The sequence below is a fragment of the Saimiri boliviensis genome, chromosome 7, assembly GCF_048565385.1.
Source record: "Saimiri boliviensis isolate mSaiBol1 chromosome 7, mSaiBol1.pri, whole genome shotgun sequence".
NCBI lineage: Eukaryota > Metazoa > Chordata > Mammalia > Primates > Cebidae > Saimiri > Saimiri boliviensis.
In genome coordinates this window covers 13,443,324-13,462,071 of record NC_133455.1, presented here as the reverse complement: position 1 = coordinate 13,462,071, position 18,748 = coordinate 13,443,324, and the positions used below count along the sequence as shown (strand labels likewise).

The 18,748-nt window shown below is 41.4% G+C and overlaps 1 protein-coding gene and 1 long non-coding RNA gene across 2 annotated transcripts in view; one reads left to right on the top strand and one right to left on the bottom strand.

Moving 5' to 3' along the window:
• The window catches only part of LOC104652046 (uncharacterized), a 217,943-nt gene that overhangs the window by 136,010 nt on the left and 63,185 nt on the right, over window positions 1-18,748 (bottom strand). The gene's annotated exons all lie outside the window — the stretch shown is intronic.
• CCDC60 (coiled-coil domain containing 60) overlaps window positions 1-18,748 on the top strand; it is a 216,293-nt gene that overhangs the window by 187,880 nt on the left and 9,665 nt on the right. The window contains exons 9-12 of the mRNA XM_003932195.2: window positions 3,029-3,100; window positions 5,829-5,891; window positions 6,571-6,696; window positions 16,928-17,059. Coding sequence (XP_003932244.1) covers window positions 3,029-3,100; window positions 5,829-5,891; window positions 6,571-6,696; window positions 16,928-17,059 — 393 coding nt within the window. The remainder of the gene's footprint in view (window positions 1-3,028; window positions 3,101-5,828; window positions 5,892-6,570; window positions 6,697-16,927; window positions 17,060-18,748) is intronic.

Sequence of the window (18,748 nt, the reverse complement as noted above, 5' to 3'; positions counted from 1 at the left end):
TGCTCTGTTAACCAGGCTGATGTGCAGTGGCACAATCATAACTCACTGCAGCCTCCAACTCCTGGGCTCAAGTGATCCTCCCACCTCAGCCTCCTAAATAGCTGGGGCTACAGCCACACACCACCACACCTGGCTAATTTTTTTGATTTTGTAGAGACAGGATCTTAATATACTGCCCAGGCTGGTCTTGAACTTCTGGCTCAAGTGATCTCCCCACCTTAGCCTCCCAAAATACTGGGATTACAGGTGCGAATCACCATATTTGGCAAATCCAGACATCTCTAACTCCAAAAACCATTCTCTTTTCCACTCTGCTGTGCTGCCTCTCAGGAATTCTCTGGTTATTCATTCATCCTTCGAGTGAATACTTATGAACATGTGTGGGCTGTGTACTCATTATTATTGTGAGAAGTGTCCATGAAAGGAAAGCTTGAAAGTGTGAGAACAAATAATCAGGGCATTTGACCTAGTCTGGGCTGGGGATGGGGATCAGAGAAGTTTCCTCCAAGGAAGAAGCTTTAAGCTGAGATTTAGATAAAGCATGTAAATGGGCGAGCAGGGAGGCGGGGAAGAGAGTATTACAGGCAGCACATGTGCAGACGTGGTCAAAAGGGACCATAGCACCTTCAAGAAACTGAAACGCAGCCAAAATGGGATGAAACTCAAGGATTCTGGTTTTTATTCTAAAAACATCAGGAATCCTTTGAAGTTTCAAGCTGGCAACTGATATGATTGGCTCATAAGGAGGCACTATCAGACTTGAACCTAAGACATCTCCTTTCTGGTGGGAAGCTATGTCCACCAGGCTTCTGACCTCTAAAAGCCCCAGAGACCACACAGCCTAGAGCCGGAGTTCCCTTCCCAAGTGCAGATTTTTTTTTGGGCGGGGAGCAGGGGGAGTAAGCAAATTACTTCCTGAAAATAAGTGAGGCACTAGAAGAGGTTCATCGTCGCCTTCAGCCCACTGCGATGCCAACTATGACTTATTGGTTATTGTTATTACTGTAATTACTGTTCACTGTGCACTTTCACATGAATCACACCTCGCCTCTGCTTGGGAAAAATGATGCATTCATCTGCTGTTGAGAATCGGGATTCTCATTGGGGCTGCACTGAAAGGTGGCACTTGGAGGCACTCAGAGACAATGTTGACCCATGAGACCCCCACTGCTGTGCCTGATTTATAAGCATTAGAGACAGACAATAATAATGAAACAGCAGCTCAATGAGGCTCCTTCCTTTGTAAGAACTCACAGCACAAGCACTGGCTTTGGAGTCAGACTAACGTGGATCTAAAACCTGTTGCCCTCGGACATGTCATCTAGACATTCTCTAAACCTCAGTTTTTTCATCTATCAAATAAGATTGTGTAGCATCAAAGCATTGGCTTTGGAACCCAACAAACTAAGGTCAGTCTCCATGCCCATGACTAATTGCTGGGTGATGTTGGGCAAGTTTCTTCACTTCTCTGAGCCTGATTCTATTTCTGTAAAATGAGGCTCATTAGCAGTCTATCCCAAAGGGTTGTAGTGAGAATTAGATGATATCCCTGTAAAAAATTACTAATGTTATGGAAATAACATCTACTTCAATGAGCCATTTTAAGCATTTAGTCAGATAATGCATTTATTTAACATATTAGCATGTGCCTGGCATACAGTAAGTATTCAATAAATGGCAGTGAGGTTCATGGTGGGGATGGTGGTGAGGATAGTTGTCACTTTTATCTCACACATGCTGCCCCACAGACTCTTCTTCTGCTGAGACAGGTACATTCATCATTACCATCACCCCATCTCACAGATGTCAAAGAGCAATAAGCAGTGGCTTCCATAAGGTCCTCAAAGACAAAACCACACTAGAACCTGGTTCTCACAAGACCTGTCACATGGCCTCTGCATTCAATTTAATGATAAAATAACCATGGTTACAGAGCAAGAATGTGTTGAAGTATCCCTTCCTCATTAATTCCTCTGGGGGAAAAAAATTCTCCCTAATCTTTTGCTAAGACAGCAGACAGTGAAGCTTCAATGCAAAGCTACAGAGAGACGGTTAGGAAAGGTGCACATTCTCTTTTGCCCCCTCACTTTGGAAGCTGGATTCCTTTCTCACTTTAGATCCCAAATCTCCTCTCATCAAAGCTAACACTGAACTGTGGGGCTTTCAGAAATCCCTATAAGCCAGTGCATCCAGCCCCCAGCCTCAAGGCCAGACTGCCCCCTAGTCATCTAAAAACACAGCCTTTTCTTAAAATCCTGTAGCAGTGTCCCTGAAGATTAGAAGCAGCTTGGGATACTTATGATAAATACAAATTTCTACACCTCCTCATCCCAGAACCCACTGAATCATAATCTCCAGAGGTAGCGAGATACATATAGATTTGAGACAGAGTCTCACTCTGTCACCCAGGCTGGAGTACAGTGGTGCCATCTTCAGCTCACTGCAACCTTCACCTCCTGGGTTCAAGCAATTCTCGTCCTCATTCTCCTGCCTCAGTTCAAGCGATTCTCATGCCTGAGTAGCTGGGACTACATAATTTTTGTATTTTTAGTAGAGACGGGCTTTCACAGTGTTGTCCAGACTGGTCTGGAACTCCTGACCTCAAGTGATCTGCTTACCTTGGCCTCCCAAAGTGCTGGGATTACAGGCATGAACCACCACACCCAGCCAACAGCTATATTTTTTAAAGAAGCACTTCAGGTGGGAATTATTGCACAGTATTTTACCTTATGCTGTGGAATTTTAAGATGAGAGAGAGTGTGTGTGTGTGTGTGTGTGTGTGCACGTACCTGTGTGTGTGATCTAAATGACGCTTCTGGGGCCCATCTCCAGGCCCAATGAATTCAAGTCCCTAGAAATATGGCCAAGGAATCTGTATTCTTAGCAAACGCTCCAGGTGAATGCTGTGCCCAGTGGAGTCTGAAGATTCCTGCTCCAGAAAAAGAATTCCCCCTCCTCCCACATGTAGTTACTCCACAAAATCTTCATGTATTCAGCACCTTGTTAAAGGACTCACTTTGCTTTGCAGCATCTTGTCAGTGCTGAAACAAAACAAGAGCAATTCTGCCTATAAGGAAATGCAGACCACCCACAAGTCAAGGTAGGAAAGCCTGGAGCCTGCAGCAGGTGCCGCGGAAGGCAGCCCACCGTTAAAGGGACCACTGCAGGGAAGCTCCTCCCCAGACCATGGAAAGTGGGACAGAAAATGGAGCACTTTTTCCTTCTTATGACCTCGCCAGAAACAAGCCCTTTTAATTCAGGGCCAGGGGTGAGAATCCAGGCATTTCTCCCCAACAATTATACACCATCAAGTTAAAAATGTTCTAATCATGGAGAAGTGAGGTAGGGAGGATGTGGTACAAGACTATCTCTCTCTCTCTATTGGGTAAGTTATAATGGGGGAGGTGGAGATCCCCCGATTTATTTTAGAGAAATTTTTTTTTTGAGATGGAATCTTGCTCTGTCACTCAGGCTGGAGTACAGTGCACAATCTCGGCTCACTGCAACCTCCAAACCTCCACCCTCCCAGGTTCAAGTGATTCTCCTGCCTCAGCCTCCCAAGTAACTGGGACTACAGCCACACACCACCATGCCCAGCTAATTTGTGTATTTTTAAGTGAGACAGGGTTTCACCCTGTTGGCCAGGCTGGTCTTGAACTCCTGACCTCAAGTGATCTGCCCCCCTCAGGCTCTCAAAGTGCTGGAATTACAGCTATGAGCCACCATGCCTGGCCAATTTAGAGAATATTCTTAGATTTCCCATCTGTGCCAGTAACTGTGCTGTTTGGGGGATTCAGCAGCTGATGAAACAAACAGCCTGCCCTCTTGGATCTCTGTATCTGGGCTGGGGTTATAACCTTTTATGTGCCATAGACTCCTTGGAAGTCAGAAAATCTATGGACTCCTTTAAGAAAAATGTTTTTAAATGCATATTACACATTACAAAAGATTACTAAGAAATGCATAGTAATATAGATTGCTATATTACAATCAAATTTGGGATATGGTCATCTATGCATGCCTTTCACAATGCATTATATAACAAGACTTACCAACAGGTCTAACAACTCCTATAATTTTGAATTAGTGTTGAGTATAAATGATTTTTTAAAATATCTCCCACAAATGTAACATAATAGGCAAATACCTACAATTTCCATTTTGGTTAAAGGTGCAACTTTTTTCCCATCTGCATTTATGGACCCCTTGGATTCTACCCATGCTTAAGAATTGCTGTCTAATGGGAGAGTCAAGCGTTTCTCAGATAATCCTACAGCTGGCCATAACATCATGACTGTGAAGTGTTCTGAAAAAGAAGTAGAGGGGTTGAGTGCTAACAAAGACTGAGTCTGAGTCTGACATTTAAGCTGAGAACTTAAGGACGAAGGAGAATTGACTAGGCTATGAGGAGAAACAGGTGGGAATGCTGTTCTGAGCAGGATCAATAGCGTATGCTAAGGTCCTGAGGCAGGAGGAATCTCAGGGGCACCAAGCAAAGACCAATGCAGCTGAAACTCAAAGAGGGCCAAGCAGGGGGCACGGTGTGAGACAGGTGGAAGGGTCTTTTACTGCTTATTTCTGACTCTTTCTTATCACCAGCTAATAACACCACTTTCCTTACCTCCCACCTCCTCCCTGAATCACTGTCAAAGCTCTTGAAAAGAAGAGAGCCATCTACAGGAGGAAGGTCAGGGCCACCATGCTCCCCTAAAGGATTCATCTGCAGGGATTAGGGCAGCTGGTTGGAATCTAAAATCAAGGCTTTCTGGATATTGTTAATGGGGGGTCTGCATTTTCCCCAAGTAGGATGAAAATTTGCTCCATTACCTACTAGGCCTGAGACCTCCACGTCTAGTCCTGTGAGCTTCTGGGGAAACCAGCAAAGGCCAGGACCTTTCTATGGGGAGCGGTCTGGAAAATGGCCAGGGCCGCCTGCCTAAAAAAGTCCCAAATGCCACAGGGCTAGAAGCAAAGGGTTACCTACACATTACAGGAAGAAGGAAACCGGTTTTACCACCCCCTCCCCCAGAGCCACACAGATAAAGTGGTCAGATCAGTTTCCCAAGTATTTGGAAGAAAGAAGGGGAAATAGGTTCAGAGAGAAGGTGCTAGACAATGGTGCTGAAAGCCCAAGTCCCTAAACAAGGATCCTGGAGAAAGGCTTGGGGGGCAGGGTGGGCAGGGGTAGGGGCCCTTCATCACCCTTAGGAAGCTTGCCCAGGCAGAGTCACAGGAGGTGGTATCCATACGAGGATTCAATCATCCACATCTAGAAAGGGTTGGATAGCACGATGAATTTATGGGTCACAGATGAGGAAACCGACCATCCAGAAGGGAGCTGCTTGCTCATAGACAGACAAGGGGTAAAACAGGTGTTGAGCTTCACTAAATCTGCTCTTGACCCAGTGTTAAGTGTTGGGTATGGAGAGGAGGGTGGAGAGGTCCTAAACCAATTCACCCTCCAAAGAAAACAATTTTATACAAATGAAACTGAGATCCAGAAAAGACGTAATCCTGACAACATGCAGAGGCAGAAGGTCGAAGTTGGACTGGAGAGTCCAGATATACAGGACTTGCTGTGGACCATAAAGCAGGGTAGGATATAAGTAGGTAGAAAAGAAACAAAGAGTACCGTCTCGGCAGGGATATGGCAGGAGGAAAGCCCAAGAGGTGGGGAAAAATTCGTAGAGTTCTGTGACTGATGCCTTGATTATAACCACCTCCCTTGCCTGAATCCTGGAAGTTAGCAGGTACCATGGGGCCCTGAAGGCACCCTTTTCTTGAAAAGCAGACTCTGAGCAACTCGAAACCATCCCTTTGTGTTTCAGTGAGAGATCCAGCAGTACAAGTGCAGAAAGCCACACCCAGCCAGTCCAGAAGAAGTCTAAAAAGTAAGCCAGGAGGGCAATGGAGGGACCCAGGCAGGAGGGAATATGGTGACCACACCCTCTATCTTCCCAGGGGTATGGAAATGACCCAATGCAGACCAGACTCCCTAAAGCCATAGATGATGCTGAAGGACAAGGCACTCATAGCCAAGAAGCTGAGCAGCAATGCAAACAAGGGCAAGAAATCCCTCTGCTGTGCCAGGCACCATGAAAAGCATTCTATCTGCATTACCTTGCTTGTTCCTCAAAACCAATCCTATGAGGCAGGGGCATTAGCCCATCTTACAAAGGAGCAGGCTGAAACCTGGCCACGTAAAATGTCTTGCTTGAGGCCACACAGCTAAGAAGTGGGGGAGCTGGACTTTAAGCCTGAATTTTCCAGCTACAAATTTCATCTCACCATCCTTAACATTTGCTGGGCACCAGCAACCAGCTCTCTCACTGTGGGCTCCGTTAATAGGGTCTGAACCACCATCCTGATGCTATTGGGAAGATCTGTCCTTCCTGTGTCCAGGATGATGCTTAGGGAGGCTCAAGGTGAGGGCAGAGAACCCAGGTGGCTACAGGGAGTCCCTGATGCAGAGCACATTGGGGCCCAGGGAGGCCAGAGTGGTTACTAGGGAGGTTACTAGGGGACATCCCTGGGCTTCATCCCCCAAGCTTTTCTTATCTGTGTCCACAGCCGCACTAATTATGACATCAACATCCAATACAAGAGTGGGGTGTGTAACACCATGAGGGCCAAGTTTTACAGCGTAGCCCAGGAAGCTGGTTTCTGCCTGCAGGACAAGATGGAAATCCTCATGAAGTAAGGGCACACATATATCCATTCATTCAAAGGGCATTCCTGGGTACCTACTATATGCACGCCAGATGCCAGGTGCTGGGGCTATATCATAGACAAGGAGAACTTGTTATCTATCCTCAAGGAGCTCACAGTCTTCTGGAAAATATGGGCAGAAGTGAAGTAACTGCATCCATAAGTGTATAGGTAAAAATTATAACCATGGTCCTACAGGAAGAGAACAGGGTGCTATGAGAGAGAGAGCGCATAGATACCTAATCTAGATTGGGAAATCTGGAAAGACCTCTCTGAGGAGGTGACTTTTAGATGAGTCCTGAAGGATGAGGAAGAGCCAGCAGTGTGATGAGAAGCTGGAATGACATTCCAGACAGAAGGAAAAGTGCATGCAAATTCCCAAGTCCAGAAGGGCCATGGAGAATTTGATGAGGGCTGCATCATGCAAGCCACAAATGCCACAGTTATGACATGGGATTTGATTTTAAGAGCACCAGAAAGCCATTGAAAGCTCTTCTTCTCTCTTCTGACAACCCAATAACTTCCTCCCTTTCTAGCCTACTTCTTGACTCCAGAGGCCATCCACTCCAATGAATGCATCTATGGAACAAAGTTTGCATGATGGCCCGTTACACTCTCATTCTCATAGCACTGATGGATTGAATGCTCTGGGACCAGGGTTTGGAGAACACTAATCCTTGCCCTTTCCTTCTGGAAGCTGCCAGTCCAGTAGGGAAAAGTGGAAAATTAAACAGGAAATTAGCAGAGAGAGGTCTAGAGGTTGCAGGAGGAAGCAGCATGCTAAGGGAACAAAAAAGGGATGCCCCACCTGACCCCAGACAGCCCTCAGAAAGGTCTCCTTGGAGGAAACAGCATTTTCTTTGCTTTTCTTTTTTAAGAGATAGGGTTTTGCTCTGTTACCCAGGCTGGAGTTCAGTGGCACAATCATACTTACTGCAGCCTTAAGCACTAAGTTTTTTTGTTTTGTTTTGTACAGGTAGAGTGTCACTATATTGTCCAGGCTGGTGTCAAACTCCTGGCCTCAAGCAGTCCTCCCACCTTGACCTCCCAAAGTACTGGGTTTGCAGACATGACCCACCACACCCAGCTGGAAACAGTATTTTCAGTTTAATAAACATAGGTGATAGTTCCAGAGCACTTACTATGAACCATTCATGGATGTAAGAGCTTTGGATTTATGTATCATTTAATGCTACAACAATCCTATGAGATAGGTGCTATTATTAGACTTATTTTGTAGATGATAAAAGTGAGCTCAGAGATGCCTCTTGTCAAAGGTTCTCCAGTGGCTAAGCAGTAAAGCTAGAATTCAAACCCAAGAGTCATGCTGAACAACTTGGAAAATATATTTCAGGATATCATCCATGAAAACTTCCCCAACCTTGCTAGAGAAGCCAATAGTCAAATTCAGGAAATACAGAGAACTCTTGATTGTTTCTACACAAGAAGATCATCCCCAAGATACATCATCAGCAGATTTTCCAAGGTCAAAATGAAGAATGTTAAAGGCAGCTAGAGAGAAGGGGCAGGTCACCAACAAAGGGATCCTCATCAGGCTAACAGCAGACCTCTCAGCTGAAACCTTGTAACCCAGAAGAGATTGGGGGCCTATATTCAACATTCTTAAAGAAAAAAATCTTCAACCGAGAATTTCATATCCAGACAAACTAAGCTTCCTACATGAAAGAGAAATAAGATCCTTTTCAGATAAGCAAATAAGTCCTGAAGGATGAGGAGTACAGCATCACTGTAAAGCAACCACACAAACAAGCCAACAGAGTAACCAGTTAACAACACAGTGACAGGATCAAATCCACACATAACAATACTAACTTTGAAGGTAATGGGCTAAATGCCCTGCTTAAAGTGCACAGGTAAGGTAGATAAAAAAGCAAGACCCTGTAATCCCAGCACTTTGGGAGGCTGAGGCGGGTGGATCACAAGGTCAAGAGATCGAGACCATCCTGGTCAACATAGTGAAACCCCGTCTCTACTAAAAATACAAAAAAAATAGCTGGGCATGGTGGTGCGTGCCTGTAATCCCAGCTACTCAGGAGGCTGAGTCAGGAGAATTGCCTGAACCCAGGAGGCGGAGGTTGCGGTGAGCCGAGATCGCGCCATTGCACTCCAGCCTGGGTAACAAGAGCGAAACTCCGTCTCAAAAAAAAAAAAAAAAAAGCAAGACCCAATGGTATGCTGTCTTTAAGAGACTCATCTCATGCATAATGACACTTAAAGGCTTAAAATAAAGAAATGGAGGAAAATCTACTAAGCAAATGGAAAACAGAAAAAAGCAGGCATTGCCATCCTAATTTCAGGCAAAACAGATTTCAAACTAACAAAGATCAGAAAAGATAAGGAAGGGCATTACATAATGGTAAAGGGTTCAAATTTAATAAGAAGACCTGACTATCCTAAATATATATGCACCCAACATAGGAGCACCCAGATTCATAAAGCAAGTTCTTAGAGACTTACAAAGAGACGTAGACTCCCACACCATAATAATGGGAGTCTTCAACACTGCACTGACAGTAACAAACAGATAATTGAGGCAGAAAATTAACAAAGATATTCAGGACCTAAATTCAGCATTGGACCCAATGGATCTCATAGACCTTTGCAGAAGTCTTCACCCAAAAACAACAGAATGTACATTCTTCTTATCACCACATAGCACATACTTTAAAATTGACCACATAATTGGACATAAAACAACCCTCAATAAATGTAAAATAACTGAAATCATATCAAACACACCCTCAGACATAGCACAATAAAAATAGAAATCAACACAATGAAAATCACTCAAAACTATACAATTACATGGAAATTAAACAATATGCTCCTGAATGACTTCTGGGTAAATAATGAAATTAAACAGAAATCAAAAAGTTCTTTAAAAATAATGAGAACAAAGATACAATGTATCAGAATCTCTGGGACACAGCTAAGGCAATATTAAGAGGGCAATTCATAGCACTAAATACCCACATCAAATAGTTAGAAAGATCACAAATTAACAACGTAACTTCACAACTGAAAGAATTAGAGAAGCAAGAACAAATCAACCCCAAAGCTAGCAGAAGATGAGAAATAACAAAAATCAGAGCTGAACTGAAGGAAATCAAGACATGAAAAACCATTCAAAAGATAAACAAATCCAGGAGTTTGTCATTTGAAAAAAATAATAAAATAAATAGGTCACTAGCTAGACTAATTAAAAATAAAAGAGAGAGGCTGGGCACGATGGCTCACACCTGTAATCCCAGCACTTTGGGAGGCTGAGGCAGGTGGATCACAAGGTCAAGAGATAAAGACCATCCCAGCCAACATGGTGACACCCTGTCTCTACTAAAAATACAAAAATTAACTGGGCATGGTGGTGCATGCCTGTAGTCCCAGCTACTTGGGAGGCTGAGGCAGGAGAATCACTTGAACCTGGGAGGTGGAGTTTGCAGTGAACCAAGATCCATGCCACTGTACTCACACCTGGAGACGGAGCAAGACTCCCCTCAAAAAATAAAATAAAATACAATAGAGAAGATTCAAAAAGCACAGCTAGAAACGATGAAGGGAATGTTGCTACCGACCCCACAGAAATAAAATCATCCCATCAGAAACTACTACAAACACCTCTATGCACACAAACTAGAAAACCTAGAAGAGACAGATAAATTCCTGGACGCATACACCTTCCCAGGACTGAGCCAGGAAGAAATTGATTCCCTGAACAAATTAATAACAAGCTCTGCAATTGAATCAGTAATAAATAGTTTATCAACCAAATAAAAGCCCTGATGGAGTCACATATGACTAGCCAGTTATCCCAGCACCATTTATTGAACAGGACCTGATAGATTCACAACCAAGTTCTACCAGATGTACAAACAAGAGCTGGTACTATTTCTACAGAAACTATTCCAAAAAATTGAGGAGAAGGGACTTCTCCCCAACTCATTCTATGAGGCCACATCATCTTGATACTAAAACCTGATAGAGACACAGCAAAGAAAGAAAACATCAAGTCAACATTCTTGATAAACATTAATGCAAAAATCTTCAACAAAATACTTGCAAACCAAATCCAGCAGCATATCAAAAAGCTAATCCACCATGATCAAGTAGGCTTCATCCCTGGGATATGAGGTTGGTTCAACATACAAAAATTAATAAATGTGATTTATCACATAAACGGAACTGAAGACAAAAACCATTTGATTATCTCAACAGATGCAGAAAAAGCTTTTGATAAAATTCAACATCCCTTCATGTTACAAAAAAACTCCCCACAAACTAGGTATTGAGGGAAAATAGCTCAAAATAATAAGAGCCATCTATGATATACCCACAACCAATATCATAATGAATGGGTAAAAGCTGGAAGCATTCCTCTTGAAAGTGAGCACAAGACAAGGATATCCTCTCTCACCGCTTCCATTTGTTGTAGTATTGAAAGTCCAAGCCAGAGCAATCAGGCAAGAGAAAGAAATAAAGGGCATCCAAATAGGAAGAGACGAAGTCAAACTATATCAGTTTGTAGGCAACATGATTCTATATACAAAATATTCATAGTCTCAGCCCAAAAGCTCCTTTGGCTGATAACTTCAGCTAAGTTGTAGGATACAAAATCAACGTACAAAAATCGAAAACTGATCCAAGATGGCTGATCACTAGCAGCTCGGGATTGTAGCTCCCAGTGAAAGCACAAAGAATGAGAGGACGCCATACCTTCACATGAATTCTTGTTGCTCAGGCACCAGGAGATTCCCAGCGGAGGAGTCCCACGGGTGGCCAGCATGACTCTTGTGACCAGCGAGGCGGTTTTGCCGGTGCCTCGGAGCATAGGTTCTTGGTGCAGTCAGAAAAGCACCATCAATCTTAACGCCGCTGATTTAGTCAGCGCAGTGGGTTGCTCAGATTTCGGCGCTGAGAATCAATAAGTTGGACGTCCACTCGGAAACCCAATTACAAAGACGGTAATTATAAAGACCACAGATGGATAAATCTACAACGAAGGGAAGAAAACAGCCAAAAAAGGCTGAGAATACCCAAGATCAGAATGCCTCTCCCTCAGCAGGGGATCACAGTTTCTCATCAGCAACGAAACAAGGCCTGATGGAGAACGAGTGTGTTCCAATTACAGAAGCAGGCTTCAAAATGTGGACAATAAGAAACTTCTGTGAATTAAAAGAACTTGTTCAAACCCAATCCAAAGAAACTAAGCATTTTGAAAAAAGGTTTGACGAAATGTTAACAAGAATACACAATTTAGAGAGGAATATAAGTTAATTGATGGAGCTGAAAAACACAATACGAGAACTACGTGAAGTATGCATGAGTTTTAACAGCCGAATTGATCAAGCAGAAGAAAGTATATCAGAGGTCGAAGACCAACTCAATGAAATAAAACAAGAAGACAAGATTAGAGAAAAAAGGATAAAAAGGAACGAACAAAGTCTCCAAGAAATATGGGACTATGTGAAAAGACCTAATCTATGCTTGATAGGTGTACCTGAATGTGATGAAGAGAATGAATCCAAGCTGGAAAATATGCTTCAGGATATTATTCAGGAAATTTTCCCAACCTAGTAAGGCAGGATAAGACACAACTCCCGGTAATACAGAGAAAACCACAAAGATATTCCTCAAGAAGAGCAACTCCAAGGCACATAATCGTCAGATTCACCAGGTTGAAATGAAGGAGAAAATACTAAGGGCAGCCAGAGAGAAAGGTCAGGTTACCCACAAAGGGAAGCCTATCAGACTTACAGCAGATCTCTCAGCAGAAACCCTACAAGCCAGAAGAGAGTGGGGACCAATATTCAACATCCTTAAAGAAAAGAACTTTCAACCAAGAATTTCACATCCAGCCAAACTAAGCTTCATAAGTGAAGGAAAAATAAAGTTTTTTGTGAACAGGCAAGCACTCAGAGATTTCATCACCACCAGGCCTGCTTTACAAGAGCTTCTGAAATAACCACTACACATAGAAAGGAACAGCCTTTCTATGTGTAAACAGTATCAGCCTTTCTAAAAAATACCAAAAAGAGCATGAATATAATGAAGAATTTACATCAACTAATGGGCAAAATAGCCAGCTAATATTAAATGGCAGTATTAAACTCACATATATCATTATTAATTCTAAATTTCAATTGACTAAATCCCCCAATCCAAAGACAGACAGGCAATTTGAATAAAAAACTAAAACCCATCAGTATGCTGCATCCAGACCCATCTCATATTCAAGGATACACAAAGACTCAAAACAAGGGATGGAGAAAGATTTACCAACCAACCAGAGAGCTAAAATATATAAATAAAAAGCAGAAGTTACAATTTTTGCCTCTGATAAAATAGTCGTTAAAGCAACAAAGATCAAAAGAAGCAAAGAAGGACATTATATAATGATAAAAGGATCAATGCAACAAGAAGAAGAGCTAAAGATCCTAAATATATACGCACCCAATACAGGAATACCCAGACATATAAGACTAATAAAGAGACTTAGACTCCCACACAATAATAGTGGGAGACTTCAACATTAATATTAGACAGATCAATGAGACAGAAAATTAACAACGATATCCAGGACTTGAACTCAGATCTGGAACAAGTAAACGTAATTAACATTTATAGAACTCTCCACTTTAAATACACAAAATATACACTCTTATCAGTACCACATCATATCAACTTAGAAGTTTAAACGAAATGTTGGTTGGCTCCTTGTTTGTTATTCTCTTCCCTCATTTTCTTTTATGTCTCCATTATTAAGGACAATTATAGGCATACCCATATTTAGACTGCATTCTAGCCCGGGCAATAAAGCAATACCCCCATCCTCTCTCCCTCTTCCTCTTTCTCTTTCTTCCTCTTCTTTAAAAAAAGAATTAAACAAACTGTATACAAAAAGCATCTTGCATATATCTTGCTCAATAAATTATAGCTAGCATCTTTATTAGCTACAACAATAAACATCTGAGCACAGGGATATGCAGTTTACAAAATACCTTTATGTATAAGTATATGTAATTCTATGAATTATTTAAGTAAGTGTATTTAACTCTCAAATTAGGTGTAAATTTCAGAAAAAAAGTAAAATACAGGCAATCTCTAAGCACACAAAAAATAAAAGGCCATTTTGTTAGTCTCAAAGTAAAAATGTATTCCCTAAAACTGGATCTGCTTTTTTTTTTTTTTTTAAATCACTAGCATTCCTATACACCAACAAAAACAAGATTGAGAGCCAAATCAGAAAAGCAATTCCATTCACAACTGCCACAAAAAATACCTAGCTAATCAGGGAAGTGAAAGATCTTTACAATGAAAATTACAAAACACTGCTCAAATAAATCAGAGAAGACACCCCAAAATATGGAAAACATCCTTGCTCATGGATAGGAAGAATCAATATCACTAAAATGGCAATACTGCCCAAAGCAATTTATAAATTCAATTCTATTCATATCAAATTGTCTTCACAGAACTAGAAAGAATTACTTTAAAAATATATGGAACAACAACAAAAAAAAGAGCCTGAATAACTAAAGCAATCTTGAGAAAAAAAAAAAAACTAGAGGAATCACATTACATGACCTCAAACTATACTACAAGGCTACAGTGACCAAAACAGCATGGTACTAAAAACAGGCACATAGACTGATGGAACAGAACAGAGAGCCCAAAAATAAGGCTGCACATCTATGGCCATCTGAACTTTGACCAAGCTGACAAAAACAAGCTATGGGAAAAAGATGCCCTATTCAATAAATGCTGCTGGGATAACCAGTTAGTCATGCAGAGACTGAAGCTAGACCCCTCCATTACACCATATATAAAAATCAACTCAAGATGGATTAAAGACTTAAGTGTAAAACCCAAAACTATAAAATCCTTGGAAGACAACCTAGGCAATACCATCCCATACCTAGGAAGAGGCAAAGATTTTATGACAAAGACACCAAAAGCAATTGCAACAAAAGCAAAAATTGACAAATAGGATCTAATTGAACTTAACAGCTTTCACACAGCAAAAGAAGCTATCAACAGAGTAAATTGACAACCCACAGAATGGGAGAAAATATTTGAGAACTATGCATCTGACAAAGGTCCAATATCCAGTGTCTATAAGAAACTTAAAGAAATTTACAAGAGAAAACCCATTGGAAAGTGGGCAAAGGACATGAACAGACACTTTCTCAAAAGAAGACATACATGTGGCCAAGAAGCATATTTTAAAAAGCTCAACATCACTGATCATTAGAGAAATACAACTCAAAACCACAATGAGATACCATCTCACATCAGTAAGAATGACACATTAATTTTTTTTTTGAGACAGAGTCTCACTTTATTGCTCAAGCTGGAATACAGTGGCCTGATTTTGACTCACTGCAACCTCCGACTCCTGGGTTCAAGAGATTCTTCTGCCTCAGCACCCCAAGTAGCTGAGACTACAGGCACGTGCCACCACACCCATCTAGAGAATGACTATTATTAAAGTCAAAAAATAACAGATGCTGGTGAGGTTGCAGAGAAAAAGGAAACTTTATACACTGTTGATGAGAGTATAAATTAGTTCTACCATTGTGGAAAACAGTATGGATATTCCTCAAACAGCTAAAAGTAGAACTAACATTTAACCCAATGATCCCATTACTGGGTATATATCCAGAGGAATATAAATCATCCTACCATAAAGACACATGCCTGTAAATGTTCATTGCATTCTTCACAATAGCAAAGACACAGAATCAACTTAAATGCTCATCAATGACAGACTGGATAAAGAAAATGTGGTACATATACACCATGGAATATTATGCATCCATAAAAAAGAATAAGATCATGTATTTTGTGGAAACACAGATGGAACTTGAAGCTATGATCCTCAGCAAACTAACACAGGAACAGAAAACCAAATACCACATGTTCTCACTTATAAGTGGGAGCTAAATGATAAGAATTTATGAACACAAAGAAGAAAACAACAGACACTGGGGAGATAGTGGGAGGAGGGGGAAAAGCAGAAAAAATAACTCGGATACAGAGTTTAATACCTGGGTGATGTAGTAATATGTACAGCAAATCTCCGTGACACATGTTTATCTATTTAACCAACCTTCACAGGTAGCCCCAAACCTAAAACAATTTTTTAAAGTCATGCTGGAAAAGTAGGGTGGCAGAAGGTTTCAAGGAAAAGCAACAGATAGGTCCCAGAAGTCAGAGGGACACAGAGAGTCAGGGAACTGCCAGTAGTCAGGTGTGGCTGGGGCATAGGGTGGTTGCAAGGTGATCAGACAGGTAGATAAGCCAGATTATAAAGGACTTGGTAGTCTAGCTGTGGTGGTTGAGCTTTATCACAGGGACTTTGATCATGAGCCAAAGGACACAATTCTGGAAGAGAAGAAATGGAAAGGATGGAGATAAAGCCAGAAAATGTGGGGGCTGAATAATTTAGAGTCTTGGAGAAGAATTTATTCTGAGTAAACTGAAAAGTCATTGAAAGCTGTATACAGTGGGGTGAAATGGTGATATTTATAATATAAAGTGTCATTGGAGAGACAGAACATAGGCACAAAATGATGAGGAGAGTGGGGAAGAGAGGAACCAGCATGAGCTCCTCTGCTGTGTGTCTGGCATGAAGCTCAACACTTTACACACATTGTATCATTTAATCCTCACCTCTGACAAATAGGAATCATTATTCTTCCCCAACTTACAGATGGAAAAGCTGTGTAAATACAATCAGAAGTAGGAAGAGAATGAAAGCTAATAAAAAGTGACTAGATTTAACTGGAAAATAGTGCTTCAGAACCTTGGAGAGAGCTGTATCCTCTTGTGGCAAAAGCCAGATCCTAAGTTAAAGACTAGTTGAGAGGGTTAAGAAAAGCCTCATGGGCAGCAAATCACATTGCCATGTATGTACCTATGCAACAATCCTGCATGTTCTGCACATATACCCCAAAACCTAAAGTGCAATTTTATGTGTGTGTGTGTGTGTATATGTATATTTCATATATATATATATATATTTCTTTTGTGTATATATATATATATATATATATATATATATTTCTTTTAGATATATATATAAGAAAAAGAAAAGCCTCATGAATGAAAAGGTATTTAAGTCAGATCTCTAAGGGCAGCTAGGATGGTTATAGGAGGAGGGTATCTTATTCTTCTCTCCCTTTCTCATACAACCTTGTAGGCGCCAAGAAGAGAGAGGTGTCCAGAAGTTCCGTGCTTTTGTCCTTGTCTCAAATTTTCAAAAGGACATAGCAAAAATGAGACATCAAATATCTGTAGTAAAAGGAGATGCAGAAGAAATTGCAGACCACTGGTAAATATCCTAAGAACCAGATAAGATGGTCCCTGGAAGAGGATACGGTATTGTTATTACAAGATCACAATTCATTCCACTGTCCTTCAAGGCATAGAGAGGAATTACTCCAAAACTGTCACTGGCCAGTAGGATCCCCCCTGCCGCAGACACACTAAATCCAGAGCACAGTCAGGCCCAGAACTCTGAAATCACAGATAATCCAACCCATTGTGTTCTCCATACTTACCTGCTGTTTGATTCAAACTTGCAAATAAGGACAGCCTTGCCAGGCCCTGTGGAACAGGCAGATGAGGCATATCAACCTGAAAATTTTCTACAGATTCTGAGGTCTATGGGGTAGTGATTGCTACATCCACCCAAGTAATATAATCCCGTAAAAATGCAAAACTAGGCAGGCGTATCCTAGAAACACTGTGCCCCAGCACAAGGGTGATGATAAGTAACAAAGAAAAAGCAACATGAATTGAGTGATAACTGGGTGGCAGTCACCACATAAGCAATTTACATAAATTGTCTATTTTATCCCCCCCAACAAAGTAATCTTGAAAGGTACATATTAACCCCCATTTCACAAACAAGGAAGCAGAGAGGCCGAGGGGTAAATTCACTTGTCAAAGGTCACAACAGCAGTAAATGGTGAATTTAGGATTCAAACTCCTGTCTAACATCATCTGTATGTTCACTTGCAATGTAGAGTTGGAATGTACTGAACTGTGGTGTCCCAAACCCCATCCTAGCAGGGTGAATACATTAAGATCTAAGAGTAAGATGAGAAAGTAAAACATGTACCCAGAATCCTTTCCATGAGTTTAATAATGTGAAACAGGAACTTATAAGCAGGTCCGTGGAGTCTTTGCAGAGTTGTGGGAACTTCTACACAACCTCACATCCAAGGACATCAGTTTCTCACAAGCAATGTCTGGCCCTGAAGATACATGAGGCTTTTAAGAGGAACCCTCCTATGAAAGGGGGGAAGAGTCTTCTGCAAACCCTCTTCCCTCTATGGGATGGAAGTGGGTCAGGGGGGAAAAAGGAAGTTATGAACTAACTCACATAAACAGAAGGAAACTAATGCTGGTCCTCCCACAGTGGGATTCAGCCTCTGTCTCTAATAGTGGAATTTCCGGTGTTATTATGGGGGAAGTAATTGCCCTCCATAGTAACATTAAAAATCAGGTCAAACAAACCACAGCCTAATAAGAGTGATGTTGAGTTTGTAGTTCTTCATTCATCCAATTGCTCATTCGGTCTTTCAAATGATAGTTATTGAGCACCTACTATCAGTAAGGCAGGATTCTAACACTGAATACTGAGTAACTCAGATGAGGTTCCTTTTCTCCTCAATGAAATTTTATTTTAAACAAGGAGACAGGAATCAACATAATAAACATATATCCTAAATTACAAAGAAGTATGAGAAGCCCAAAATATACAACAGATGATCAATTTCAACTTCAAAACTTTCTACAATGGGCACATATATAGCAAGGGGTGAGGGAGTCGTGTTTTTTTTTTGAGATCCACCTGCCTTAAGACCTGATCACGTCTGAACCATCTCCTTAAGTTAGGCCTAAAGTAGGTTAGATGAAGTAGGTTCTTCAAGGATGGATTCCAAAACTACTCTCAAATTCACGTAACACTGAAATACACAAAGCTTTGACCCAACCTTGCTCATTAGTCAAAGAG